The following is a 27,572-nucleotide window of genomic DNA, read 5'->3' on the forward strand; positions in this document are numbered from 1 at the left end:
TACATTTCATATGGGTAAAAATATAGAATAGTTGGATTTATATGTCATAATAGAACCCACTCGGACCAAGCTTTACTTTCTTCCTGACTGAGTTTTTAACTGAATCTTTAACTCTTCTTTTTCCTTCATTGCCACTACTTTCACTAGATGAAGTTACTTCTTCACTACTTTCACTTTGTTCTACTCTTCTCTTCTTCTTTGGTGTCGCTTTTGGTAACTTGCCCTCTGCTTCAAGTTGTAGCATCTTTGCCTCATGTTCACCTAGTATGTTGTAAATTTCCCATGTCCTTTTTGCCTTTGGGCTCTGGTCGCCCATCTCAGGTAACCTATATCCTAGAAAGATTTTGTCATAGTTTGTATTTGAGTCTTCGCGTATTGTTTGCATGACTCTTTCCTGAGTTTCCGGTTCAAGCTCTTCAAACAGAGCTTGTCCATATGGAATAAACTCGTTTCCAAATATGTGTTTTTGTAGCCATTCTGGTTTTCTTTCCATGTAACCAATAATATCTTTTGTGAATGGGAAAGCTTTTACCCAACGTTTCAGTCTTGCGTCATTTATTTCTGTAGTTGGTTTTATTTTGTCATGGAACATGTTTTTCAATACTAACATTTCATTTGGTACTGTCCATTTGAGTTTTCTTAAATATTCATCCCTTCTCAGTTCATTGTCTGCAAAGTAAGTTTTTATGACATTTTGCAAACTTTCGTTTGCAAGGTCATGTACAATAGGTTCTCTTCCTTCTCTCTCCCTAACTTTCTTTCTAAACTCTTCACCAAATATACCATCTCTATGGTTCTGTGTAGTTCTTTGAGATAAATGTTCTAGAACGTCAGGTGTTATATTTCCCTCAGCCATGTTCATTTCATACTGGTCCAAAATATCTGCATCTTTCATATCTTTCAATGGCATTAAAGCCGCGCTGAAAATACCCGTTATATCTGGTTCACCATTCACTTCCATTGCGTCTACAACTTCTTGGAATTGAGGTTGTAAGTTTATGAACCACCTATCCGGATTAGCTTTATGACCCCATTTCATTGTAGTTCCATAGTCTGCAGAAACAAAAGTAGGTTTGTTTCCATATTGGTTAGGTTCTGAATGAACTTTAAACAATGTTTCATTTCTATATGTTTTGTTGAAATTTAACCTTTTATTTTCACCGAGTTCAGCCAAAGATTGAACGTTATATGGTCGTAAGTAAAAAGGATTATTGTATTTGCGTACATTTTCTTTCAGTACTTCCATTCTATGCTGAATATTTTCATCTGATGTTGGAGTCTTTTGTATGTCGGTGAACATTTTTCGATATCCTTCTACTATGTCAGCCGAATTTTTCTTAGACTCTTGGAAAGATTCCATATTCTCCTCATACTCTTGTTGAGGGTCAAGATTTTTCGGCTGTTCCAAATCTTCATCTAGTTCTGTGAAGTTAGTTTCCAAAGGAGGGACTTGTTCGTTTCCTTCAGGCTCTTCTAGCTGTTGTTGCTGAACTATTTCTTCCATGTCTGGTTGTATCTGAACTTCTTCCTGTGGAGTTTCTTGTACCTCATCTGGTGGCATTTCATATATTCCGAGACCGTTTTTAACAAGTTCCCTATCTAAGTCATCCGGACTCATAAACCTTTCTTCTTTCGTTCCGTCTCTATTTTTTACGCGTTTCATGAAGAGAGTTGAATTATCATTTAGCTCTGACATCAAATATCTCGGAGTAAATTCGTTCATGTCATTTGGATGATATGCTATTAAATCATATCCCTTAGCGAGCTTGTATTTTCCAGGTTTGAGATTATATCCAATTTGATGCTGAACCATAAAGCTAAATAGGTTCGGGTCAGTATTTCCTTCCTTGAACTTTCTAATAGCTTCTTTATATCTGTCACTAAAGTCAAGAGTATCTGGGTAACCATAATCTTCCTTAAGCATTTTTAAGAATTCTTGGTTTCCTTTTTCTCTACTTCTTTTATGTCCTTGCTCTGTTTGTGGTTGCTGTGCTGGTTGTGGAGGTGGTTGTTGTGCAGGGTTTTGAACTGCTAGTTGCTGTGTTGGTTGTTGTTGTGGTGCTGGATTTTGAACTGTTGGTTGCTGTGCAGGGTTTTGAACTGTTGGTTGCTGTGCTGGATTTTGAACTGTTGGTTTTGGTTGTTGTTGTGGTGCTGGATTTTGAACTGTTGGTTGTTGTGTTGGTTTTGGTGCATGCCTGTGTCTGTGTCCATGTGACGATGTAAATGTTTTAGGTAGTCCTGGTGCAGGTGCTTCTCTTGGAGGGTTTGGTGGTATATAAGTTCCACCAGCTGGCACATATGTTCCATCTGCAGCATAATGTCCTACCTGACTTTTCGTTTTTAAGAAAGCATTTACTAGGTCTGTTTTGGTCTGTTGTAACTCTTTTTCTTGACTTTCCACAACAGCTGCTCTAACGGCGTCATAGGCACTTTGAACTGCCTGTCTCGTTGCTGCATCTGTTATTTTCGTCATATTTTGTGCTACTTCTCTTAACTCTTTGTCGAAACCTTCAGACTTCAGTTTCTTTCCAGATGAGAAGTCGTTCACTAGTTTCACCTTACTATGAAGAGCTTCGAAGGCATTCTTAAAGTCAGCATTCATTAAAGCTTCATTTGAACTGTCTTCATCCGCTTGTATTTTTGTCCTTATTGACCCTATAAGTTGGGCTGCTTTAGCGTTGGCTTGGGCATCTAACCAGTCATTATTAGCTTTTATATATTCTGCGCTTTTCATTGCCTTTTGCATGGCTGCGTCGTTATTTTTACTTTCTTGTGCTAAGTTTTCATACTGTACGGTTTGGTTTTGCAACTGTAAAAGTTTTTCTGCCTTTACATTTGCTTCAACTTCTTTTTTATACTCATCGCTATCCATATATGTCTTCATGGCTTTTTGTTTTATCTCTTCATCTTTCAGTACTTTATATTGAGTAGTATGGTTTTTCAAATTTATAACATCTTGTTCCATTTTTGCTACTTCTGCTGCTTTTTCTGACACTTTTTTCGCATATTCCTCTGTACTTAGTTCTTTCAGTTGTTCTTCTTTCTTCTTTTTCTCTACGTTTAACTCATTTAGTTTCTTTGTCTGTCTGTCATATTCTAGTTTCTTTTCGTTTTCACTTATTTGTTTCTGTATGTCTATGTTTGACTTTTTGACATCTGTTATTTGATTTTTGAGTGAACTCAAATTCATTTGACTTTGAGGGTTATAAGCTGTTCCGTCTGCAGCTCCACCATAGCCTGCCATTTTCGCTAAAAGTGCCGCTCTTAAACCTCCACTCTGTGCACCAATAACTCGGTTTAAAAGCATAGGGTTGCTTGACATTTGTTGCAACATAGTGGGGTCATTCATCATTTGTTGTTGCAACTGTTGTTGTGGTGTCAGTTTTACTATTGGATGTTTCAATGCTCCCTTCCTCTTACGTATATTCTTACGTAGCTTACGTGGCATTTTAAGTGAAGTTAAAAAGCGGTTTTTGACAGATGTTTATATGACACTTTTTGTTCAGCACAAAAACTACTCGGTCAAAGTGTTGTCAGTTTTGTAAAATAACCGTCTTATCTCATTCTATAAGGGGGAAAAGGCTTCTCAAAGTATACTTCCTTGGAACGCCTGTAACTTTTCCTGTAGCGACGATAGACCCTTACTTGTCCGGACAAAGTTATACTATTTTGAGTGCTCTACAAAAAAGTCAACGGCGACGACTCTCAAAAACCGTTGTGTAAAAGGTTTTACCGTTGGACAAAAAAGTATATATAGAAAACAAAAAACGTTTATAGTTCATTCAATATTTGAGATAAACCGTTTTTCCAACGGTAACTATTAAATAAAATAAAAAAATAGAGGGGGTCTCCGTTGACGAAAACGGTTTATCTCAAACTTTTCTATGAGTGGTCCGAAAAAAACAGTTCATTTTTATCTAATGGAAGCCAACGCTGTTAACCACAATTCAAACATTAACAATTCTCAACCGCTAACCAAAGCCAAAGCCCCACAACCTCCAAGAACCGGCACAGCGGTTAGAATAACCACCAAAAAGTCTAACAGCGAATTAAGAGAAATTCTTCAACAAATTTGCTCTAAATATCTCAAAGACGCCGAAGAAAACACACAACCAGACGCTACATACAATACTCAGTTCTGTGAAGTTCTGAACAAAGCAATTACTAGTTCAATTGAACTTACTAAGACAATTCCAAGTCCAATTGAGCTTAGCGATGTCTTAGTTCAGTATTTTCCAACATTTACTAAGCTTATAATGTTGAGAACTTTATACCAAGTTCGTCAAAATCTTCCTCGTTACATCCAACGGTCATTCGACAAGAGAATTGCCGAATTCCAAGTCTTTAGTTACGGATATGACGAAGATGAATACGTTGACGAGTTCGGAGACAACCATACAAAATGGTTTGAATGTTATACGACAACACAATTTGAATTCGACTTTCTCGAATTCAACGCAGCAACCATTCATATCATTGCTCTTTACCTTTCCGAACAACAACAAGACCTCGCAGATGGAGATGTTGTTACTGTCGTCATGAAAACTCCTGAACAATTCGGAAAAAAGAAGTCTCTAATTGCCAAATTCGTTCCAGGACATCAGCTTTTCCAACGCACAGAAGTCTTCTGTATTCCTGGAACTAAGTTCTTTGTCAGGAGCGAACTCAAAGAAAGATATCATGTGTCATTCAATTACACATTATATAATGTTTTCGACCCAGAAGAAGGCTTCTTCCCAGAAGCAATGGAGGAGGAAGAAGAGGAGGAGGAAATACAAGATTCTATCCAAGAAGAGTCCTCCGGATTCACACCAGAAGACTAACAATTTTCCGAATAAAAACTTCATTTATACTAAACATCTTCGGGGCTAGAGGGCGCAACGCGCCTGGAAGCCCCACTTACCTGACCTGATATTGAATTAAATTATGATTCTTTAACTTATGCTTAAATTTCTACAAATTTTTGCAATAAATGTTCTGCCTACAGAGAAAAAACATATGGAATATAAAATAAAATCCCAATCAATGAGTTTTGCAATTTTCAATATCATAAAACACTAATATTAAAAAAAAAAAAAAAGGTAGTGGGGCTTCCAGGGGCTGCGCCCCTTCTAGCCCTGAAGTTTTTATTTGGAGGGCCTCCAGGCACTTCGTGCCCTCTAGCCCTGAAGATGTTTAGTATAAATGAAGTTTTTATTCGGAGGGCTTCCAGGAGCTTTTCACAAATTATATATGTTTTCATGTTTTGTCACTTTTCTGTCACTTTTCAGGAAAAAACATTTTTATTATTATATATAAATGAATTTTACAAAACCACCGTTACCGTTCTTTGGAAATAAGAGTAGATGTAAAGATATTATATTGAGAGAACTTAAGAAACTACCGAATGGTCTAACATTTGTAGATTTGTTCGGTGGAAGTTTCTATATATCCCATTTGTGCCATACAATATTCCCAGACTCAAAGATTATATGCAATGACTTCGACAACTATATGGACCGTCTCAAACATATACCAGACACAAACAATATATTGAAAGAGTTAAAAGAAAAGATACCTATAGGCAAGATGGAACGTATACCATTAGATAAGAAAAATATTGTGAGAGAGGTTTTGAAAAAAGCAGAATATATAGACTGGGATAGTATATCTGCTAGACTATTATATAGTGGTTCTATAAGAGTTCATGACATTGAAACACTTATGTCAAATGTTTTATATCTTAACTATACAAATGTTTTCAAAGAGGACATAGAAAAATATATTGAGGGTATAGAGTTTGTGAGATGTCATTGGACAGAGTTGTATGAAAATATAAAGACAAGGAAAATGTTTTCTTTATAGTGGACCCGCCGTTCTTTAACACATGGGATTTTCAATACCAAGTAGACTGGACTTTGAGAGACTCTTTAGAAACTTTAGACGTTTTACATAACTGTCCATGCTTTTACTTTACATCCGATAAAAGTGGTTTGGAAACCGTTATGAGATGGTTAGAGGACATACATGACTATGAGTTTAGATATGACAAGATAGAATATGAGAGAGGTCCTATAAACCGGAGAAAGTGTCATAACAAAGAAATTTTACTAGTAAGTAAATGTGGTTTGAAATAGGACTACTTGTTTTAGGTTTTTTCCATTGTGTCATTTATTTATTTGACGTGGCAGAAAAGTACAGAGAATATGAAGATGAACCAATGCCTGCAAATGTTCAGTATATGTACTCGTAAGAGATATTTTTATCTAATATTAAATGGACGCACAGAACTTAGCGAATGCACAGCAACCTGGACAACCAAACCCAGAGAATATTCCAAATGAAGTTAGAATACAAACTGCAATGGCAAACTATGGTCAAGTGCCAACAGATGTACAAATGCAAACTGCCATGTCAAATGACGCTGCGTTAGGTTTGCCACCATGGTATGCAAATATGAGATGGAAAGAGTTTTATACAAACCCTGAAGTGGGATATAAACAACTCTATGCAGATGACGCGAACACAGGAGTTGACCCAGAATATGTTTTCTACCAGAGGAGAAACAGAATGTATGAGCTCCAGTTAAAGAATGCTATGGAACTCAACAGGAAACGTAAGAGACTAGGCGGACATTAGATTTTTACATATAGTAAAATGGGTTTCTTCAGTAGTATTGGAAACTTCTTTCGAAATGTTGGAAGAGGTATATGGAATGGAATAAAATCTGTCGGAAGAGGAATTTGGAACGGAGTCAAAAATATTGGTAAAAGAGTAGGTCAGTTCGTTGGTATTATACCTAAAGACCCTGAACCAGAAGAACAAGCTCCTGTTATACAACAGCCTGAACCTGCACCACAGTCTAGTTGGCAACCAAATCCAACACCTCAACCGTATTAAAAAATTATATTTTTACCGTTCGATAGTAGTTGTATATGAAACTAAGTTCTAAGTAAAACGCATGGTATAATGGAATTGTTCTTTTTCTTCCATCTGTAGTAAACCATACTTGAAAGTCTGAAATACTTCCACTTGGTGGTTCATATAGCTTTGTAGGTTTTTCGTAAAAGTCATTTGCCAAGCATAAAAAAGAGTTTTGCGCACCAGAAAATGAAGCATGAACGATAATAGCATCTGAGTCGAAAACATTTTCATATGTTCCATTAGGGTTTTCGACTTCATAAAAGTCCGGGTGTACTGGATATGCTGCAGGCTGATTTAACATCCTCAGAAATCTATACCATGCCAAGTTGTTATATTTTGTAGAAATATAAACGTTTTCTCCAAGGTCTTCTATTCTATTGATTTTAACAGTTGCATTTTTCCTGTCATATATAATATCGAGATGGTACTCTCCTTCGTCAATGTTATACTGTTTTGCATATTCGAGATAGATATCGTTTATTTTTTCTTGAAAAGCTTGAAGAGTTGTTTCTAAGTTTACAAGCAAATTCACTTGTAAAAGTTTTCCCTGTTCAAATTTCTCATACATACGTTTTTCTTTGTTATAGTATCGAACTTCAAAACCGACTGTAAATGGGAAACCATGTATGGCTTCTGAAATGAACTTCATTCTACGAAAGCCAATAGCTTTTGTGACGGATGGGTCTCTTAACCATCTTAACGGGTAGTCAAAACGATAGCCTTCATGCTTTACGGTCTCTGTCTCAAACTTTTGACCTACATTAGTAAAAAGTTCATCTAATGGTTTAGTTGTAGCAACTCTAGAATTTTCTTTTTCTATTGAAAGCATATTTTATCTAGAATAAAAATGTCAAATGAAACAGCGTCTATGAGAGAAATACAACACAACCGACAACTCATTATACAAGCTCTAAATAAGAACACAACAAACTTTTCAAACTATTCTAAGATATCTGAGTCATTGAAAGAAGGAAACTTAAAACTGACATTAAACCCAATGACAGATGAGTTTCTGTTTCAAGACAATAAGAACCATACTGTCTGTATAAATCCAACAAAAGGAACTTTAAACGAGAAACCTATAAATGAACTTCTTTTGAAAGCAGATGTTGGCAACAAAGCTGACAAAGAATATGTAGACGATGCAATAGCAAAAGAAGAAGAAAGAGCTAACAAAGCTTATGCAACAAAAGAACATACTCATCCTGAACTAGCAGACAAAACATATGTTGACAATAAAATGTCAAGTGAAGTGACAAGAGCTGAAAACGAATATTCTAAAAAGACTCATACACATACCATTGCAAATATAACAAACTTACAAGAAACCTTAAACAGTAAAAGTGCCGTTGGACATACACATTCTATATCTGAAATAACAGACTTAAACGTTAGCCTTGAAAAGAAAGCAGATAAGACTCATACACATACAAGTTTTACAACTGTTGCTATAGAAAATATTGCGGGAACGGTTGAAGAAACTGGTGGGGATGCATTATATTGTAAACCTCCTAACTTTCCACAAGGTTTAACATCGGATGACGACATAACGACGATGAGAAACATTAGATGTAAAGATGTTTATGTCATGAAGGATGAACATAACGTTAAATTCACTGCTCAAGATTTATATGACAAGAAAGCAGACAAAACAGAGTTTCAAACATTAAAGACAGAAATACTTCAAACATTATATCCTGCAGGCTCTATTTATACGTCAATGAACTCTACCAGACCAGAAGTAGTACTTGGTTTTGGAACTTGGACTCAAATAGTCGACAGGTTTTTGTATTGTGCAAACTCTTCAAAGGAAACAGGTGGAAGTAAAACGATTTCAGGTGAAAACTTACCTGCGCACAGTCACTACATAGATTTAAGTACATCTCAAGCAGGTTGGCATAAGCATAAATTTTGGGATTGGTCAGCAATGAAAAAAGGTAAAGGATATGATGTTAAAGACGACGTTCAGTTTGCTATAAATTGTTTCTGGGGTAACACTCAGGGAGATGGAAACCATACACATCGCGTTTCAGGGTATACGCAAACAACGGGACAAAGTAAAGACTACATGCCACCTTACATGACAGTTTACGCATGGTATAGAAATGCTTAGTCGTCATGTTCCACTTCTTTAGCATATTCGTCAGGAGTTGTCTTATATTTGTTAGGAACTGTCTTTGAAAGTATACCACCTTGAACTTTGACAAGTTTGAAACGAGGTCTGACAATAGTAGTTTTATCTTCTGCTTGCAGTCTGTACATTTTGCCATGTTTGCCTAAAACTTCATAATATTCTCTTGTATACTTTCTTCTATTTTTACGAACACGAATGTGAGTACCTGTCGGGTTCCCATTGTTGTCATAGTCAATAGTATTTTCATATGGGTCGCGTTTAGGTATTTCTATTTTTACTTTGTCGCCTTTCTTAAGTTTGAAGCCCGGCATTCTTTCTTGTTTGTCTCTTTTGACTAAATTATTAAATATATAGTCTTTCTCTAAGTCAGGGTTGTTTTTCATTTCTTCGGGGGAGTGGTTTCCCAAACCTTTTTGTTTACGGCTATTGTAAATATTTAAAACTTGTCTCATCTTTGCCATGGAGAAGTGTCTATATTTGTCGTCATATGACATTTCATTTGCTTCACCACCTTGTGGTTGGTTTAAGTCTCTTAACATTTTTATACAACCGTCAATGACACCAAGAGCAGAATGGTTTTGGTCGACAATGAAATATTGGTTTACATTTTTTGAACGCAGATAGTTTTTAATATCGTCTGATTTGAAAGAACTTTCACAGTCAGATGTCAGTTTTGTTGGATGGTATTTGTCAACGAATATTGTCAAAGCAGTTTTCACATCTAAAATATTTTTGGACCATAATGGTATGGCTTCACAGTATCTTGTGTTTTGACCGACAAATATTAGCCAGTATGGTGGTCCATCTTCTCTATACCTCGGAATGTTTTCCAAGATATCCATAAACCAAGCATTTGGTGTTGAACTAAAGATTTTTACCATGATTGCTTTCTTTGTTGCTTTAGAAACATAGGGGTCCTTGTTTGGATTCGTCATTTTTATCCTATAAGAAATGGGTTTATTTGGCGCGTTAGCAGGAGTTGCATCTAGATTTTTACCCGCAGTGGGAACAATAGCCAGAGGTGTATTTGGAGTTGGAAGGAAGATTTTGAGTACATTAGGTATACTTAAAGAGAAAGCACAACCTATTATACAAACTGTACAGAAAGGTTGGGAGGTAGCACGAGATGCAACAAATCTTATTCCAAATCCTGAAACAAGAGGAAAAGTTCAAGGATGGATGGACAATGTAGGAAGACAAGCAGGAAACTATTATAACAAAGCAAATGACTACTATAACCAAGCAGGACACTATATGGACCAAGGTGAAAGATTCTTTAACAGAGGATATAACCATGCACAACAGTGGGTAAACAATAACCAACCTCAACCGCCTCAAACGTGGGGAATGTAAAGTTTTTTACTGAGATGAAATGAACAATACAGCATTGAGACAAATGGGTTCAAGATGATTTGTCGGCTTCCAGCAGTTACACAACGTGTTTGTCAAGTTCTTCCTATACCTCAGGAAGTTTTAGACCGACTTAAAAAACAACAACAACCAGTTGAAAACAAACCAAACTAAAATTTTTTACTGAGATGAAATGACCGAAGAAGTTGAAACGGTAGATTTGACACCACAAACAAAAAATCAGAACCATTGTCAAAACCTGTCAAAGAACTTACAGATGAAGAGAAAAATTCAATAATAGAAAGTGCCAGGTCTGGAAATACAAACTCTAACTACAAAGTCACTTTTCATAAAAATGGAACGGCAAGTATCTCAAAAAAGAAACAGACTCTCACAAATAAAATATTGAAGTCTGAAGGAGCTTTCGAGACAACAGATGGAAAAGTTTACTTCACTGACCAACAGTTCATTATAGAACATCTCATTGACTTAGAGTCGAAATATTCTAAACTTTACAACAAACACAAAAAGTTGAAAGGAAAACAAAAACAAATGGCATATGATATTTATGAAGATGTTGACGACACAACTGTTCCTGCAAGTGAAGTAAAGTCAGAGGAACCGAAAAGTGACGAAAAACCAATAGAAGAAGAGAAACCAAAAACTGAAGATAACCAAAACCAAAGTTTAGTTTCCAAACTAAACCAAGTCAACCTTCATTAGCTGGTATGGGTTGGCGTCAAAGACTTATGGCAGCAGGCGGTTATGTAAAGTAAAAAAAATATTTTTTATTTTTATAAAAATGCCCCCATATAGAATGGATAGAAAATCTGCTAGAATAAAAGCAGAGTTGCAAAGATATGGTTGGAGAGTTTCGAAGAAGTTTAAATATAGGAAGGGAAGACCCATAAAAGTCTATGACAAATTGTCTGGTCTTCGCTACGAAATGGATTTGGAAACAGCACGTGCAAATTATCCAAACAGACTAGAGAGGTTAGAAGAAGAACGTCTTATGGACATGCCTTTCGATGTTAGTGAACCTCAAGTTGAAGGACATGACGGCTTTGCCAGATTCTACTGGAAACATGACGAACAATTGCATCCTTTGAGAAGGAAAAAAGGAAAAGGTGAAGACGCACATGCTCCCATGGAAAGAACAAGATATGCATATGAAAAGTACCGTGAGGTTAGAAGCCAAATTGCATCTGGTCGAACCTTTACAGTAAACTTTGACGAAGGAAAGAACAAAGAAGGCTTCATGGGAGTACTTGCTGCCATACAAGACGGAAATAAGAAAGGATACAATCTCAGATTGACTATAACAGATTTGGATGGTCACATTTACTATACACATGGCAATGTCACAACAGCTGCACAACTTCTTGACGCTTTCAAGACTACAAAGAGAGAACAAATGTTTGACTCCGACTCAGACATTTTGAATGGAATTGAAGGAATTGCAAGTGTCAAGTTCGAATGGCACAAACCTAACCCTCAAGCAGTCAGACAACATGTTTGTTAGATGAGAAATATGAAGTAAAAACGTTTTTAAAACAATATATTTTTACATATATTAAATGCTTCAGGTTGAAAAACAAAGAACAAAAGTAGTAGATACAAAACCGTTAGACTATATCTTTACAAATGCTGGTAGGACTATTTCAGATGAAGAAATTTCATCCCGAGCATACAGGTTTGACTATCCAATTCGTTGGCTTCAAAGTCCTTCAGATGCAAAGGCAATAGGATTTAGAAGAGTTTTGTTTTCAAATAGAACTAACGCATTTATGTTCGCAGTATATTTTCATGGGCAGTATAAAGGTTCTGATGGTCTAATAGACAAATTTGACGAAATGAGAATCTTTACAGTTCGTTCAGACGAAAGTCTTGAGAAAACTCTAAATGACTTTCAAACTCAAATGAACAAATACTATTGGGAATTTCAAGAAAATACGACTCTTTACTAAATGGAACATACTATCTGAAACTAGAATATGACAAGATGAACTCCACCGTTTCATTTCAAAAGATTGAAATTAACCCTCCAAGAGATACACAGTTTTTATTTTGGAAAGTAGACAAACGTTCTTGGGCACAATTTCTTCGGTTACTAAACCAGAACGAACCATTACCACCAGATGGTCCGTTTAAATTTATACCTCCACCAGCAGATTTGACAGTTTATAGAAATGTGTTCGACCCTCAAAATGTTATGTGCCATGCAAGTTTCAGTTCAAGCAACAATGGTTTTCTATGTATCGGTAAGGACTTTTATGACTTTGCTTCTAAATTCTACGAACCACCTAGTAACAGTTTCTCTGACTTTCAAGTTTTGGTTCACAACAAATGGTGTGCAGCATATTATTCCATTGTACTATGACTTTTATCTCGAATTGTCTTTCATATACAACTACGGAAAAGTGCTGAAAAAGTATTGAAAAATAAAGTTTAGGTGGAGCCAGGTCCCTCGGTCCCTCGGTCCCTCGGTTAAACGAACTTCTCTGAAAAAATGAGACAACATGACATTTTGACAACAGTCCAGGAAATAAACTTCATCGTACATGTTTTGTCAAGACTTCATCGTATATGTTTTGTCAAACATGAACGTATATGTTTTGTCATGACTTCTTCGTAAATGTTTTGTCAAACATGAACGTACATGTTTTGTCAAGACTTCTTCGTAAATGTTTTGAAGAACTGAAGGTGCTACCATGTTACCATGTGCTACCAGGTAATTTAACTTCTCTGAAAAAATGAGACAACATGACATTTTGACAACAGTCCAGGAAATAAACTTCTTCTTCGTAAATGTTTTGTCATGACTTCATCGTAATGAGCGTAAATGACCCAAAAATATATTTTAGGTGAAGTGGTGAGATCTCACCTCTTTTCTCACCTCTTTTTTCACCCGTTGAATTTTCATGACTTCTTCTTCGTATATGTTTTGTCAAGACTTCTTCGTATATGTTTTTTCACGATTTCAGGGATTTTTTTTACGAAGTGCAAAAGTTCTCTTCGTAAAAATATAACAGTTATATAATGATTTTTGGTCATTTTTTCACGATTTCAGGGATTTTTTTTACGAAGTGCAAAAGTTCTCTTCGTAAAAATATAACAGTTATATAATGATTTTTGGTCATTTTTTCACGATTTCAGGGATTTTTTTACGAAGTGCAAAAGTTCTCTTCGTAAAAATATAACAGTTATATAATGATTTTTGGTCATTTTTTTCAGCAAAAATATATTTTAGGTGGAACCAGGTCCCTCGGTCCCTCGGTCCCTCGGTCATTTTAACTTCTCTGAAAAAGTGTGACAACATGACATTTAGACAACAACACAGGAAATAAACTTCTTCGTACATGTTTTGTCATGACTTCATCGTACATGTTTTGTCAAGACTTCTTCGTATATGTTTTGTCAAGACTTCTTCGTATATGTTTTGTCATGACTTCTTCATCGTAATGAGCGTAAATCAGACAAAAATATATTTTAGGTGAAGTGGTGAGATCTCACCTCTTTTCTCACCTGTTTTCTCACCTGTTGAATTTTCATGACTTCTTCATCGTAAATGTTTTGTCAAGGTTTCATCGTAAATGTTTTGTCAAGACTTCTTCATCGTAAATGTTTTGTCAAGGTTTCATCGTAAATGTTTTGTCAAGACTTCTTCATCGTAAATGTTTTGTCAAGACTTCTTCGTATATGTTTTGTCATGACTTCTTCATCGTAAATGTTTTGTCAAGACTTCATCGTAATGAGCGTAAATCAGACAAAAATATATTTTAGGTGAAGTGGTGAGATCTCACCTCTTTTCTCACCTGTTGAATTTTCATGACTTCTTCGTAAATGTTTTGTCAAGGTTTCATCGTATATGTTTTGTCAAGACTTCTTCGTATATGTTTTGTCAAGACTTCATCGTACATGTTTTGTCAAGACTTCTTCGTATATGTTTTGTCAAGACTTCTTCGTATATGCTTTTGTCAAACATGAACGTAAATGTTTTGTCAAGACTTCTTCATCGTAAATGTTTTGTCAAGACTTCTTCGTATATGTTTTGTCATGACTTCTTCATCGTAAATGTTTTGTCAAGACTTCATCGTAATGAGCGTAAATCAGACAAAAATATATTTTAGGTGAAGTGGTGAGATCTCACCTCTTTTCTCACCTGTTGAATTTTCATGACTTCTTCGTAAATGTTTTGTCAAGGTTTCATCGTATATGTTTTGTCAAGACTTCTTCGTATATGTTTTGTCAAGACTTCTTCGTATATGTTTTGTCATGACTTCTTCGTATATGTTTTGTCAAGACTTCATCGTACATGTTTTGTCAAGACTTCTTCGTATATGTTTTGTCAAGACTTCATCGTACATGTTTTGTCAAGACTTCTTCGTATATGTTTTGTCAAGACTTCTTCGTATATGCTTTTGTCAAACATGAACGTAAATGTTTTGTCATGACTTCTTCGTATATGTTTTGTCAAGACTTCATCGTACATGTTTTGTCACCCGTTGAATTTTGTATAAAAAGCAACCGCCGGAATTCCGGCGGTTGGTATATTCTTCACAAAATGCTTGTTTTGAGGTCGAGCCACTTTTGGCTCCACCGTATTTTTCAACCAAAACTCATGAATTTTCCCGAAATAAAAAATAAAGTTAGTTTTTTTAAAAAAATATTTTTTATTTTTATTGTAAGAACATGTTAGCAACAACAGCACCAAACTCGTTAGTCATGAACCCAACTTCAATGTTAGTAGAGATGAAAAGCTTCATTCCTTCTTCATATACTTTCGAAACAGAAATCCAGAAGATAAAGCAAGAACTTTTAACAAGTACTTTGGACTGTTGTGCGAAAGATGAAACAAATGAAGAATATCTTTATGACATGCAGGATATTATTGACCATTTACCTAAACTTCCTGAAATACAACAACAAAAGCTTACTATTCCTGAATTCGATGAAATAGAAGTCAGACCAACCGACTCAGTAGAAATAAAGAAGTTCATACGTAAGAGTAACTATGAGTTTCTTGGATTTCATTGCAACCACAAAGTCATGGACAAAGACTGCGATATGGTATATGTCATTGACATATATAAATCTGAAGAATTTAAGACCTACGACAACTTTGTTTCGTTAGTTGCTGAATGTGTATGGCAGATAAGAGATAAAGATAAAAGAGGTAAAGTATGGAACGAACAAATAAAACCAGCAACTTTTAAGTTAAAGAAAACCATTGACGCTATAGTTGTACTTGCAGGTCAAATTTCAATGTACAATGCTAAAATGAACCCACAATGTTCAAAATGTAAAGCAGCAATGAGGAAATATAACTACTCCGTCAAAGAGATAGAAAGAATGAGAAACGACTATGCTGACTTAAAGAAAGAAGTAGAGAAACCAGCAGAAGATAAAATGGACATGTTGACATTTCTAAACAAAAACTATCCAACAGCTGACGATTTCCTTCTTTCAGATGTCAAGAAGAAATATAAAGAAACTTTCGGCATTGTGAAAACTTTTGACATACTAAAAGAAGAAATCGAAGCTACGAAATTGTTTAGGATTTCAAATATACATCGTACAATTCATGTAAGACGCTTGTGAAAAAGAGGTGAGAAAAGAGGTGAGAAAAGAGGTGAGATCTCACCTCTTCACCTAAAATATATTTTTACGAAGAGAACTTTTACACTTCGTAAAAAAAATCCCTGAAATCATATCTTTTATACAAAATTCAAGAGGTGAGAAAACAGGTGAGAAAAGAGGTTAGATCTCACCTCTTCACCTAAAATATATTTTTACGAAGAGAACTTTTACACTTCGTAAAAAAAATCCCTGAAATCATATCTTTTATACAAAATTCAAGAGGTGAGAAAACAGGTGAGAAAAGAGGTTAGATCTCACCTCTTCACCTAAAATATTTTTTTATTGAATTCTGTATAAAATTCTGAGTAAAATGACCTATGGAACACATACTTTTTCAGTAAGGACATATGGGGTGAAAAAAGAGGTGAAAAAACGGGTGAGATCTCACCTCTTCACCTAAAATATATTTTTGCTGAGTAAAATGACCAAATTTCATTATATAACTGTATTTTTTTGACGAAGAGAACTTTTACACTTCGTAAAAAAAATCCCTGAAGTCTTGACAAAACATATACGAAGAAGTTTATTTCCTGTGTTGTTGTCAAAATGTCATGTTGTCACCATTTTCAAAAAGATGTTAGTTGACCGAGGGACCGAGGGACCTGGTGACCGAGTGACACCTAAAAACCATCTACCCTAAAATATATTTTTGTCTGATTTACACTCATTTCGATGAAGTCTTGACAAAACATATACGATGAAGTTTATTTCCTGGACTGTTGTCAAAATGTCATGTTGTCACCATTTTCAAAAAGATGTTAGTTGACCTGGTAGCACATGGTAGCATGGTAGCACCTACAGTTCTTCACCTAAAATATATTTTTTACGAAGAGAACTTTGACAAAACATATACGATGAAGTTTATTTCCTGGACTGTTGTCAAAATGTCATGTTGTCACACTTTTTCAGAGAAGTTAAAATGACCGAGGGACCGAGGGACCGAGGGACCTGGTTCCACCTAAAATATATTTTTGCTGAAAAAAATGACCAAAAATCATTATATAACTGTTATATTTTTACGAAGAGAACTTTTGCACTTCGTAAAAAAAATCCCTGAAATCGTGAAAAAATGACCAAAAATCATTATATAACTGTTATATTTTTACGAAGAGAACTTTTGCACTTCGTAAAAAAAATCCCTGAAATCGTAAAAAAATGACCAAATTTCATGATATAACTGTTATTTTTTTACGAAGAGAACTTTGACACTTCGTAAAAAAATCCCTGAAATCGTGAAAAAATGACCAAATTTCATTATATAACTGTTATTTTTTTACGAAGAGAACTTTTGCACTTCGTAAAAAAAATCCCTGAAATCATATCTTTTATACAAAATAAAAAAATAACGTTAGTTTTTTTAAAAAAATATTTTTTATTTTGTATGTAAAGACAGAAAATGACAAACACTGAGTTTGAAACAGTTAGAAAGATAGACAATAACACCAAAATGGTTAGAATAGGTGATTTAAACGTAAGATACTCAAAGAAATACAACAAATATTCTTTGTCAGACATTCTAACACCATCTGGAAAGAGAGCAAAGGACTGGGTTAGAAATGCTTCAACTCAGAAAATTTTGACAAGAAATCCTGAGCTTTTGATATCGGTAAGATTCTATGGAACTACAGCATATCTTATAGACAAAAGTCTTATACCAATAGTTTTGTTATGGTTAGACCCAGTTGTTGGATATAACTTCATAACATATGGTTCATTCGATACGGAACGTTGCAGTGAAGGCTTACTTTACATCGTTCAGAAACCGAAGGACTTCAATACAAAGAGATATAAGATAGGAAGAACATATAATATAACTAAAAGATATGACAGTATAGTCAATAGAGTTAAGGTTGTGTTTGTTAACGATATGAGAGCTGCTGAAACAGAACTGCTTGAAGTTTTTGAGAAAATGTATGGTGCTCCCATAAAAGGTAAAGAAACGTTTGAAGTAGATGAGATAGATAAAGCTATAAAATTATTTGACGAAGTTGCTGAAAAATACATGTAAAGCGTTTATTTTTGGTCTTTTGTGAAAGTAAGAAAATAACGCTAATTTTTTATAAAATATTTTTTTTATTTTGTATGTAAAGACAGAAATGACAACAACAGAGAACACAACAACTGCTATCGTTCATGAAGCCATAAATGAAGAATACGAGTGGGTTCAGTTAAACAAACAACTCCGTCTCATTCGTTCGGTCAAAGATGACATGTACCAAATGCAAAGTATTTTGACAGCATGTTTTGCTCCAGATACCAAACATACAGACGACTGGTTCAGAAACCAAAGCACACAAGAACTCCTCAGTGAGTTCGAACATGTAGAACTTAAAAAGATGTACCAAGACAGACAAAACTTACCATCACATCTAAAAGGTATATATGTTCATAAGTTCCTAGTTAGTTCAATAGCAATGTGGGCTTCACCTCGTTATGCAATCTACATACTTATGCTACTTGACGAACTTTGTACAAAGCAGAGAGAAGATATGATGAAAGAAGACAAAAACATACAGAAAAGAATACCACGTTCGGTACCAAAAGGAAAGGAAAAGAACTATAAGTATATGATTTATACTGAAGAGATGGAAAATGAAGAAGACAGAGATATGGTTATGTTGCATTTAGTCAGAAGAAACAACAAAAGCTTTTACGACCTTGCTAAGATTTACAAATCTAACAGAAATTGGTTCTATCGCGAAAACTTACCGATTTCAATGACACCAAATGAAGATGTGAAACAAATAGTTCAAGATACTTTACCTCAAACACACTATGATATTAAAGGTTGTACAATACTTACCTTCAAAGAAGATTTGCCATTGTTAAAGGAAAAAATAACAGAGTATTTTGACAACTTCAAACAAGTAGAGTAGATGAACCATTTATTTTTGGTCTTGACTTCAGATGGCTCAGGTAGCTCTAGATGGTAAATTGGCTTGTCAAATCCTTCTGGCATTCCGAGTCCTTCCTTCTGGCATTCCGAGTCCTTCCTTCTGGCATTCCGAGTCCTTCCTTCCGACAGGAAAAGTCCTTCCTTCCGACAGGAAAAGTCCTTCCTTCCGACAGGAAAAGTTTTTCTTTCCGACAGGAAAAGTTTTTCTTTCCGACAGGAAAAGTTTTTCTTTCCAACAGGAAAAGTTTTTCCAGTTGTCCGTCCGTAAACCATTCAAATTTTCGAAAATTGAGAACTTTTTGGTCGAACTTCAGAAAAAGTTTTTCCTTCCGACAGGAAAAGTTTTTCTTTCCGACAGGAAAAGTTTTTCTTTCCGACAGGAAAAGTTTTTCTTTCCGACAGGAAAAGTCCTTCCTTCCGACAGGAAAAGTTTTTCTTTCCGACAGGAAAAGTCCTTCCTTCCAACAGGAAAAGTCCTTCCTTCCGACAGGACACAAACGAATGTCCGACGTACCACCAACCGAGTCCATTCCAAAGCCAGAAGAACCGAAAGCTGCAGAACCACAACAGACTAAGACTAAAACACTTACATTTTTTACGCTTGACTTTTTACAATTTGAACTTTGTTCGCGTAGATATGAATTCTGAAAGAAGTATGAGGGTCTTGTATGACTTTGTACTTCTCCCATAGTTCATGTCTGTCAAACTTACCTGCCATGGACTCTTTCATAAGTTCCATGAAATCGTCTTCGGACAATCCGGGGAAAAGTACAATGTCAGTAAGTATTCTCTTTACATCCTTACTTAAACTCTTTGCTGTCTGTACACAAATGACAACAGAGATGTTGAAGTGTCTGAGCTTCTTAAGAATTCGACACATATCTTGTTCTCTGTTCTTTAACAAAGGATGAGAGGCGAAATCATCTAAGATAAGAAGACATCTGTGAGGGTAAGTCTTCCAATCGTAAGATTGCAATTTCTTCGAAATGTATTCTATCTCTTTCTGTTTGTTTCTGAAGTGTTTCTTCTCTAATATTCTCTGCATTTCCTCATTTGGGTCTTTAAACTTCGAATTGACATACTCATTTATAGCATTGTACTTCAAAACTCTTCTTTGGTACTTCTTTATCCAATCTAACAACTCAGAGTCTTTTATACATACTAACTTAGACTTCTTTATAATATCTTTGAACGAATTTACGGTTTGGTCAAATTGACCAGAAGTACTACAAATAACAACTAACTCATAGAATGGGTTCTTCTCATCTAGTTCTTGTTGTTGTGCAGCCATTTTAAGATAAGTGAAAGTCTTACCCGACCCAGGTGGTGCAATTAGACCTGTTATACCATTCTGAGCAAATAAGAACTTGTCATGTATGGGTTTTATCTGAGCATTTTCTAATTTCACCTTGTTCTTATTTAAAACATTCTCAAATTTTTTGTCAATGTCAGCAAACTTTTTTTCTAACATATTTTTAGAAAAATTAAAATTTTTATCTTTTTGAAAATGTCTAGCGATTTCGCCATCTATATTCGAGACAAGCTTTTCGACAGCAAAACATCTGTCGACCATAAAATCTTACATAGTGTAAACAAGAAAGGTGAATTTGTTCTAAAGTTCTGTTTCTGGGAATATGACAAGAACCATAAAACATTAAGCAGAGAAGTCTTAAAATTTGTCAATGACAGACTTGTTGACAGAGATGACGCCTCTTGGAGAGATGAAGTCCAACAAAACTTCTTAGAATGCAAAGAAGACACATGCGCTGTTCTTGAAGATGAAATAGAAAACAGAATAGAAGAGCTATTAAAGGACAAAGAACTTTTACAAAAATATGGTTCTGAGAAGTTTGACATAACTCCACCAGAAAAGAAGAAGAGAGAAAAGAAAGAAAAGAAAGTAGAAGAAGAGAAGAAAGAACCAGAGCCAGAGAAGAAGAAATTTGACATGTAAAAATAAAATTTTATTTTTAGAACATTTCTGGGTCAATGTCAATGTTCTCTTCCTCTTTAGGAGTAAACACTGGCTTAGACTCTAAAATCTTTTTACCCAATTTACCTTGAACTTCTACAACTTTAGACTCATAATATTCATAGTCGTCTGCTTTCTTTGGTTCATAAGGTATAACAAGTTTGTATGCTTTGCCTTCTTTAAGGTTTGAGAACCTTCTGTCAAAACTTTCTTTGACTGTTAACAAACCTTCTATGTCTAAGTCTTCAAATTTCGCACCATTTTTAGTCACAATAGCAAACTTAACTGGTTCGATGTTCCAAACTTTGCTGAATGAAGACTTTTCAAAATGGTAGAAGTAAACATTCAAATATGTGAATGGGTCTAGTTCTTCTTTAAGTCCTGACATGTACTTGTTTACTGAGATGAATTTCGTCATCTTTTCTATCGGATAAAAAAATATTTTTTTTTAAAATTTACTCAGAAAAATTTTTCTTTGTATATACACCATTCTGAACGTCTAAAAGACTTTTGACATTTGCCAAGAATGTTCGTTTAGACGCTGTCATATAACCATATTCTTGACAATATTGTTTATACGAATCGTACAATGACCTTTCATCTAAACACTCAAAGTCAGTTTCATCTATGAACAGTTCATATACACTCTTGTTTGCTTCTAACAATGTTTGTCTCTCTTCGGTATGTGGAATTTGTCTTGGATTGAACTTAGAAATATCTAATGTCATAAAATATGAGAACAAGTGGTTGTAAAAGTCAGATGTCAAAGTTTCTGCTAAGTCGTCAAAATATTCTGTATCTTGCATATGAGCTTCTGACGTTCTGACAACTACATATCTTCTGTCAGAACTTTCTAACTTCATCGGAACAGCATTGTTTGAAACCATAATGAAGTTTGCAACATTTTCACAAACTCTTTGGTCTTTATATTTTCTTTCAACAACTCCAACTTTGTCTGTTATAAGACTCTTCAAAGCATCTGAGTTCAAAACTTTTGTTGTATCTATACTTTGAAGTTCGTTACATACTATAAGTTTCATATTCTCTATTGAAGAGTTAAATTTACCGCAGATGTTTTCTAAGTTTGTCATATTAGGGTTCGAATAGCCCTCTAACAGTTTGCATAAGATATCTGTAAAGAATGTGTTCTTACCTGTTCCTTGTTTTCCAATTATAATGAGAGCAGTTTCATTTTTAGCACTTGGATGTTGTAAGATGTTTGCAAACCAACATAAGATATACTCATAGACTCTTTCGTTTCCATTGCATATAATTTCTTTGACATGGTCTAACCAAGCTTCTATAATATTTTTCTTTCCATTCTACTTGTTCATATTTATATCCAGTGAAGATAGAATAGAAGTTTGGAGATGGTGTATAAAACTTTATACCACGAACTGAAAAATCTTCTAACTTTGACAATAAGATATCCCAAGCATCTAACATCTTCATTCCAACTTGTACGACTTTTATTTTCTTAAGTTTCTGTCTACATTCTTGTTCTGAAACTATTGTTGCTCTTGGTTTGTTAAAGACTACATCCCATTCTTTCATAACATAAAATTCTGGGGCAGAGTCGACATAAATGACTAAACGTTTCAAATTCTCGACTGCTTTGTTATAGTCTCGAAATGGACACATATTTCTGAATGTTTGGAAGTCATAAAAATCTGAAACATCTATTCTGTACATTTTTATAAAAAAAAAAAATATTTTTTTTATTCTTGAGCTATTTGTTGCATTTGTTGTTCTTGAGCTATTTGTTGTTGAAGTTGTTCTTGTAATACAATACTTTCACCAGTTGTATCTTCCAATTCGAAACTTTCTGCCGTCATTGACAAATACATAGGACATAAAAGTTTTACAGGAACAAAGTTTGCGTCAACTAAGGTTAAGTTTATGTTTGCTAAAGTGTTTGAGTTTACTAAAGCTGAAAATTCTGCATTCGAATGAACAATAGGCAAACCAGCAGAGAATGTGTTATTTATACGCATGAGTATCTTTTGGTCATAGTAGTTTCTGTCGACATTCGAATAGCACTTTGAACCTAAGTTTGAAACAATATATAAAATAGGTGTACTTAAAGTCAATGGAATAGACATTCCTTGTATGACACCTTTTCCTGTTATAGGAAACTGTTGGTAGTAAAAACCAGATATAAGTTTTGTATTATAGCTCATATTGTTTATAGTAAACTCAGTCGGACATCCAAACATAATGAAACCTGCTCTAGTTGCAGCACATGTTACACTCGTCCTTAAAGTATTAAATAAGTCAACAAAACCTGTTGGTGGTATATCTGAGTAAGTATCTTCAAAGGAGTATTTTTTACCATTCACAACAATAAATCTTCTGGTGTCAAAAGAGCAAAACAGGCTTTAGTCGTCATTGTGTTTAAAGTTAGTTTACAATATCGTCCTTGAGGACTTTGTAAGTTTGTTGTTATAGAATTATATGACTCAGGGTTTTTAGTCGTAATAGTATAAACCATTGTGTCTTCTGCCATTTCTTAGCAAATAAATTTTAATGAAATGTTGTGGTCGTCAAATATTTTTATAACGTCTGGGAAACTATATTTTAAGTTCAACGTTTCACCTCCTTTCATAACGTATATCTTGTCAATGACATTATATGAAACACCACAGCAACTAACGTCGGGTTCTATTTCTTTGATGTTTATATCGTCTGCCTCTGTCAAAAGTTTCAATAGTTCTTTCAAAACTTCATGAGGTGCGATGACATATGAGTTCACTTTTACAGGGTTGTGTTCGACCAAGTTTAACATTATACCTAAAGCTTGACAAATCTTCTCCTGAGTTTGAAGTTTGTCTTTCAGTTGTTGGTAGTCGTTTCGAATATCTGCAACAGAACTTAAGTCTCTGCTAACTTCAGGGTATGTTGGTTGTTCTTTTACAGGAACTATTGTTATACCATCTTCGTCCTCGTATGGTTTCCCCACTTCAACATCTCTTCTTTGACATTGACAATAACACTTTGACTGTTTGTTTGAGTTGGTGAATTTAACTTCACATCTGCCACCGCCATTAAACCTTTTGAAACACTTACGCTTCTATTTTTCGGAAATGACATTTTACTTAGAATAAAAAGATGGACGTATTTGAGTATCTCTTCGAATTGAAGCAGAACAAAGTTTACACACACAAACAATACAAATACATTGACAGAATAGTTCTTTATACAAACAATGGTAAATGTTATAGAATAGCAGTCTTTGCTGAACCAAAATATTTTCATAAAGCAAAGAAAGTTGGTATAACTGAAATGGTGAAAGTTCTTGAAGCAGACAAAAATATAACTTCAAAACTTACAGATATTTCTAAAGGTAAGTTTATAATACAATATTATGTCAAACTGGCGTACTGTCAATATTTGACGGAGAGAAGTCAGTTCAAGAACAACTTACTGACCTGCTGCCAAAATCTGCTCGATGGAAGCTGTCGTTATGCCAATCTGAGGAGCCCCAGCAGGTTTCATCGAACGAATCTTCAAAAGAGCATCTTCCGTGAAAAGTGCTATTGGTTTTGTAAACTTCTTTGCTCTCAATTCATCTGGACCGTCTCTGTCACCAGTATATTGTATTTTACGTACCAACAGTTGAAATACCACCCATAAAGTCTTCTGAGTCAGCAAATGGAATGCCAAGCCAAAAGTTTGAACGGTCTCCATTTGTATATTGAGTTTTTTGACCTCCTGTATGAGTCCATACTTTCACATATGGCATAATAGAACTTTGCATTTCAGGGTTAATGGTTGTTGTGAAATTGTTGTTAAAGTTCATAGCATCTAATGTCAAGTTGTATGACCTCATATCTTCAACTGTAGAATATTCTTCTCTTGGATAATATTTGCCATCTATGTTTATATGATATTTAATACCGGGGTTGTAGAAACAAGAATAGTCATTTATAGTTCGTGAACTGACAGAACAAACATAGTATCTGCATGTTTCATTGCAGTTGTTAAAGCAATATCTGTTCTTGCACCTGGGTCAGCACTTTGGTTTCCAACTTCACCTGCAAAGTCTTTGACAGATATTTGGTGTATAGGGAACATAAGTGGAACTGCAATATATTTGGCAGCTAAAGCATTTGAAATATCTGGGTCCAACATATAGACTGCAAGTCTGCTTTCTATTCTCTTGCATTCAAATTTTTCGCATGTGAACTTAACTGGGTCCCAAGCAGTTCCAGCAGCATTGAAATAATAGTTTACTTCAGTGTTGAAGTTTGAGAAACCAAAGTCTAGGTCAACTTTGTCTTTGCAAAAGTCGGCGAATGACGTTTTATTTGTTCCCACTACTTCTGTAAGAGTGAATGGGTCTTGTGTTGGTGCAATGACTAAGTTATTTTTGCTTGGAGTAAGTTCGATAGAAATTTTTCCTGCCCAGTTTGGCAAGTATCTTAAAAACCTGAAGATGAGGAAAGATGACAAAGGAACTCTAAGTTTCAGTTTTACTTTAGTGACAGCATTTCCATCTGAACCAGAAAGGTTAACATAAACTCCTGGAACGTTAGGGTCAAGTCTTTATTTTCTCAATGGTGGCATACTGGTCTGTTTGTTCTCTAGCTTGTGGTTGTACTGAGTTTCTCAAAGCGAACCATTCATAGTTTGCCCATGTTACTGTTTGAACTAAGTCAGAGTTAGAATATATTTATATCCCATGAAAACTTCTGGAGCATATTGGTATCCGACATAGAAAATTCCATTGCAACCTTTCTTGTCAGACAACTTGGCAGAAGGTTTTATTTCAATGTCTTGTTCCACGTATAAGAATGAGTTGTCAATAGAAATTATGTGAAACCTGTCGCATGCAATATCTACTGTTGTTGAAGAACCTTCTCCAAACTCACCTACGTTTCCATAAGAAACAGCAGTTGTATATTCGTAAGTTCCAGGAACTATTTCTGACCTTCTAATGGCATTGTCGCATTCGTTATACCATTCGGAAACATTTCCATTCATGGCATCCAAAACTGTTGGCGTTATATTCTGAGCGGCGTACATTTCATATGGGTAAAAATATAGAATAGTTGGATTTATTTGTCATAATAGAACCCACGTGGACCAAGCTTTACTTTCTTCCTGGCTGAGTTTTTAACTCTTCTTTTTCCTTCATTGCCACTACTTTCACTAGATGAAGTTACTTCTTCACTATTTTCACTTTGTTCTACTCTTCTTCTTTGGTGTCGCTTTTGGTAACTTGCCCTCTGCTTCAAGTTGTTGCATCTTTGCCTCATGTTCACCTAGTATGTTGTAAATTTCCCATGTCCTTTTTGCCTTTGGGCTCTGGTCGCCCATCTCAGGTAACCTATATCCTAGAAAGAGTTTGTCATAGTTTGTATTTGAGTCTTCACGCTATTGTTTGCATGACTCTTTCCTGAGTTTCCGGTTCAAGCTCTTCAAACAGAGCTTGTCCATATGGAATAAGCTCGTTTCCAAATATATGTTTTTGTAGCCATTCTGGTTTTCTTTCCATGTTACCAACAATATCTTTGTGAATGGGAAAGCTTTTACCCAATGTTTCAGGCTTGCGTCATTTATTTCTGTAGTTGGTTTTATTTTGTCAAGGAACATGTTTTTCAATACTAACATTTCATTTGGTACTGTCCATTTGAGTTTTCTTAAATATTCATCCCTTCTCGGTTCATTGTCTGCAAAGTAAGTTTTTATGACATTTTGTAAACTTTCGTTTGCAAGGTCATGTACAATAGGTTCTCTTCCTTCTCCCTCCCTAACTTTCTTTCTAAACTCTTCACCAAATATACCATCTCTATGGTTCTGTGTAGTTCTTTGAGATAAATGTTCTAGAACGTCAGGTGTTATATTTCCATCAGCCATGTTCATTTCATACTGGTCCAAAATATCTGCATGTTTCATATCTTTCAATGGCATTAAAGCCGCGCTGAAAATACCAGCTATATCTGGTTCACCATTCACTTCCATTGCGTCTACAACTTCTTGGAATTGTGGTTGTAAGTTTATGAACCACCTATCCGGATTAGCTTTATGACCCCATCTCATTGTAGTTCCATAGTCTGCAGAAACAAAAGTAGGTTTGTTTCCATATTGGTTAGGTTCTGAATGAACTTTAAACAATGTTTCATTTCTATATGTTTTGTTGAAATTTAACCTTTTATTTTCACCGAGTTCAGCCAAAGATTGAACGTTATATGGTCGTAAGTAAAAAGGATTGTTGTATTTGCGTACATTTTCTTTCAGTTCTTCCATTCTATGCTGAATATTTTCATCTGATGTTGGAGTCTTTTGTATGTCGGCGAACATTTTTCGATATTCTTCTACTATGTCAGCCGAATTTTTCTTAGACTCTTGGAAAGATTCCATATTCCCCGCATACACTTGTTGAGGGTCAAGATTTTTCGGCTGTTCCAAATCTTCATCTAGTTCTGTGAAGTTAGTTTCCAAAGGAGGGACTTGTTTGTTTGAGATATAAAAATTGCTCACATTTGCTCACATTTTGGCACTTTTTTTGTACGTTTGTCAAAAAATTGTGAGGAAGATCTCACAAAAATAGTCAAAATGTGAGCAAATTTTGAGAAGTGCTCACATTTTGACATACGATTATTTTCATACGTTTTTTTGATGAATTCTAATAAAACTTCATTACCACTTTCAGAACGAAGCGTAACTTTTCA

General features: G+C 35.0%; 12 protein-coding genes and 5 pseudogenes across 17 annotated transcripts, besides 3 other annotated features; 10 read left to right on the top strand and 7 right to left on the bottom strand.

Annotated features, from left to right (window-relative positions):
• Window positions 1-1,096: part of a mobile genetic element that runs on past the window's edge.
• Window positions 1,097-3,923: 2,827 nt separating this feature from the next.
• TVAGG3_0762330 (uncharacterized protein) lies at window positions 3,924-4,826 on the top strand (the record flags this gene model as incomplete). The annotated part of the gene is made up of 1 exon (XM_001313609.1): window positions 3,924-4,826. One exon carries the CDS (start codon window positions 3,924-3,926, stop codon window positions 4,824-4,826), a length of 903 nt encoding a protein of 300 aa, XP_001313610.1.
• Window positions 4,827-6,258: 1,432 nt separating this feature from the next.
• Window positions 6,259-6,621, top strand: TVAGG3_0762340 (uncharacterized protein; the record flags this gene model as incomplete). The annotated part of the gene is made up of 1 exon (XM_001313608.1): window positions 6,259-6,621. One exon carries the CDS (start codon window positions 6,259-6,261, stop codon window positions 6,619-6,621), a length of 363 nt encoding a protein of 120 aa, XP_001313609.1.
• An 18-nt stretch (window positions 6,622-6,639) lies between these two features.
• On the top strand, window positions 6,640-6,882 carry TVAGG3_0762350 (serine threonine-protein phosphatase family; the record flags this gene model as incomplete). Its single annotated transcript, XM_001313607.1, has 1 exon — window positions 6,640-6,882. The coding sequence occupies one exon, from the start codon at window positions 6,640-6,642 to the stop codon at window positions 6,880-6,882; it is 243 nt and encodes an 80-aa protein (XP_001313608.1).
• A 4-nt stretch (window positions 6,883-6,886) lies between these two features.
• On the bottom strand, window positions 6,887-7,735 carry TVAGG3_0762360 (uncharacterized protein; the record flags this gene model as incomplete). The annotated part of the gene is made up of 1 exon (XM_001313606.1): window positions 6,887-7,735. The coding sequence occupies one exon, from the start codon at window positions 7,733-7,735 to the stop codon at window positions 6,887-6,889; it is 849 nt and encodes a 282-aa protein (XP_001313607.1).
• A 210-nt stretch (window positions 7,736-7,945) lies between these two features.
• Window positions 7,946-26,997: a mobile genetic element.
• Window positions 10,584-11,166, top strand: TVAGG3_0762380 (annotated as a pseudogene). Its single transcript has one exon. A coding segment is annotated over exon 1 (583 nt).
• On the top strand, window positions 11,208-11,912 carry TVAGG3_0762390 (uncharacterized protein; the record flags this gene model as incomplete). The annotated part of the gene is made up of 1 exon (XM_051245682.1): window positions 11,208-11,912. One exon carries the CDS (start codon window positions 11,208-11,210, stop codon window positions 11,910-11,912), a length of 705 nt encoding a protein of 234 aa, XP_051092269.1.
• TVAGG3_0762400 lies at window positions 11,968-12,386 on the top strand (annotated as a pseudogene). Its single transcript has one exon. A coding segment is annotated over exon 1 (419 nt).
• Window positions 15,083-15,991, top strand: TVAGG3_0762410 (organellar and viral DNA polymerase type B; the record flags this gene model as incomplete). Its single annotated transcript, XM_051245683.1, has 1 exon — window positions 15,083-15,991. The coding sequence occupies one exon, from the start codon at window positions 15,083-15,085 to the stop codon at window positions 15,989-15,991; it is 909 nt and encodes a 302-aa protein (XP_051092270.1).
• On the top strand, window positions 18,445-18,906 carry TVAGG3_0762420 (uncharacterized protein; the record flags this gene model as incomplete). The annotated part of the gene is made up of 1 exon (XM_001293006.1): window positions 18,445-18,906. The coding sequence occupies one exon, from the start codon at window positions 18,445-18,447 to the stop codon at window positions 18,904-18,906; it is 462 nt and encodes a 153-aa protein (XP_001293007.1).
• Window positions 18,938-19,501, top strand: TVAGG3_0762430 (uncharacterized protein; the record flags this gene model as incomplete). Its single annotated transcript, XM_001293007.1, has 1 exon — window positions 18,938-19,501. One exon carries the CDS (start codon window positions 18,938-18,940, stop codon window positions 19,499-19,501), a length of 564 nt encoding a protein of 187 aa, XP_001293008.1.
• Window positions 19,522-20,217, bottom strand: TVAGG3_0762440 (protein of unknown function, DUF4106 family; the record flags this gene model as incomplete). Its single annotated transcript, XM_051245684.1, has 1 exon — window positions 19,522-20,217. The coding sequence occupies one exon, from the start codon at window positions 20,215-20,217 to the stop codon at window positions 19,522-19,524; it is 696 nt and encodes a 231-aa protein (XP_051092271.1).
• TVAGG3_0762450 (uncharacterized protein) lies at window positions 20,596-20,880 on the top strand (the record flags this gene model as incomplete). The annotated part of the gene is made up of 1 exon (XM_051245685.1): window positions 20,596-20,880. A coding segment is annotated over one exon (285 nt), but the record flags the coding sequence as incomplete, so codon positions are not given.
• On the bottom strand, window positions 20,897-21,316 carry TVAGG3_0762460 (protein of unknown function, DUF4108 family; the record flags this gene model as incomplete). The annotated part of the gene is made up of 1 exon (XM_051245686.1): window positions 20,897-21,316. One exon carries the CDS (start codon window positions 21,314-21,316, stop codon window positions 20,897-20,899), a length of 420 nt encoding a protein of 139 aa, XP_051092273.1.
• Window positions 21,354-21,626, bottom strand: TVAGG3_0762470 (Poxvirus D5 protein-like family; the record flags this gene model as incomplete). Its single annotated transcript, XM_051245687.1, has 1 exon — window positions 21,354-21,626. The coding sequence occupies one exon, from the start codon at window positions 21,624-21,626 to the stop codon at window positions 21,354-21,356; it is 273 nt and encodes a 90-aa protein (XP_051092274.1).
• TVAGG3_0762480 lies at window positions 22,617-23,404 on the bottom strand (annotated as a pseudogene). The gene has a single exon. A coding segment is annotated over exon 1 (788 nt).
• On the bottom strand, window positions 25,171-25,923 carry TVAGG3_0762490 (annotated as a pseudogene). Its single transcript has one exon. A coding segment is annotated over exon 1 (753 nt).
• Window positions 26,077-26,511, bottom strand: TVAGG3_0762500 (annotated as a pseudogene). The gene has a single exon. A coding segment is annotated over exon 1 (435 nt).
• A 364-nt stretch (window positions 26,998-27,361) lies between the features above and the next one.
• Window positions 27,362-27,572: part of a mobile genetic element that runs on past the window's edge.

The sequence above is a fragment of the Trichomonas vaginalis genome, chromosome III (assembly GCF_026262505.1).
Source record: "Trichomonas vaginalis G3 chromosome III, whole genome shotgun sequence".
Classification (NCBI taxonomy): domain Eukaryota; phylum Parabasalia; order Trichomonadida; family Trichomonadidae; genus Trichomonas; species Trichomonas vaginalis.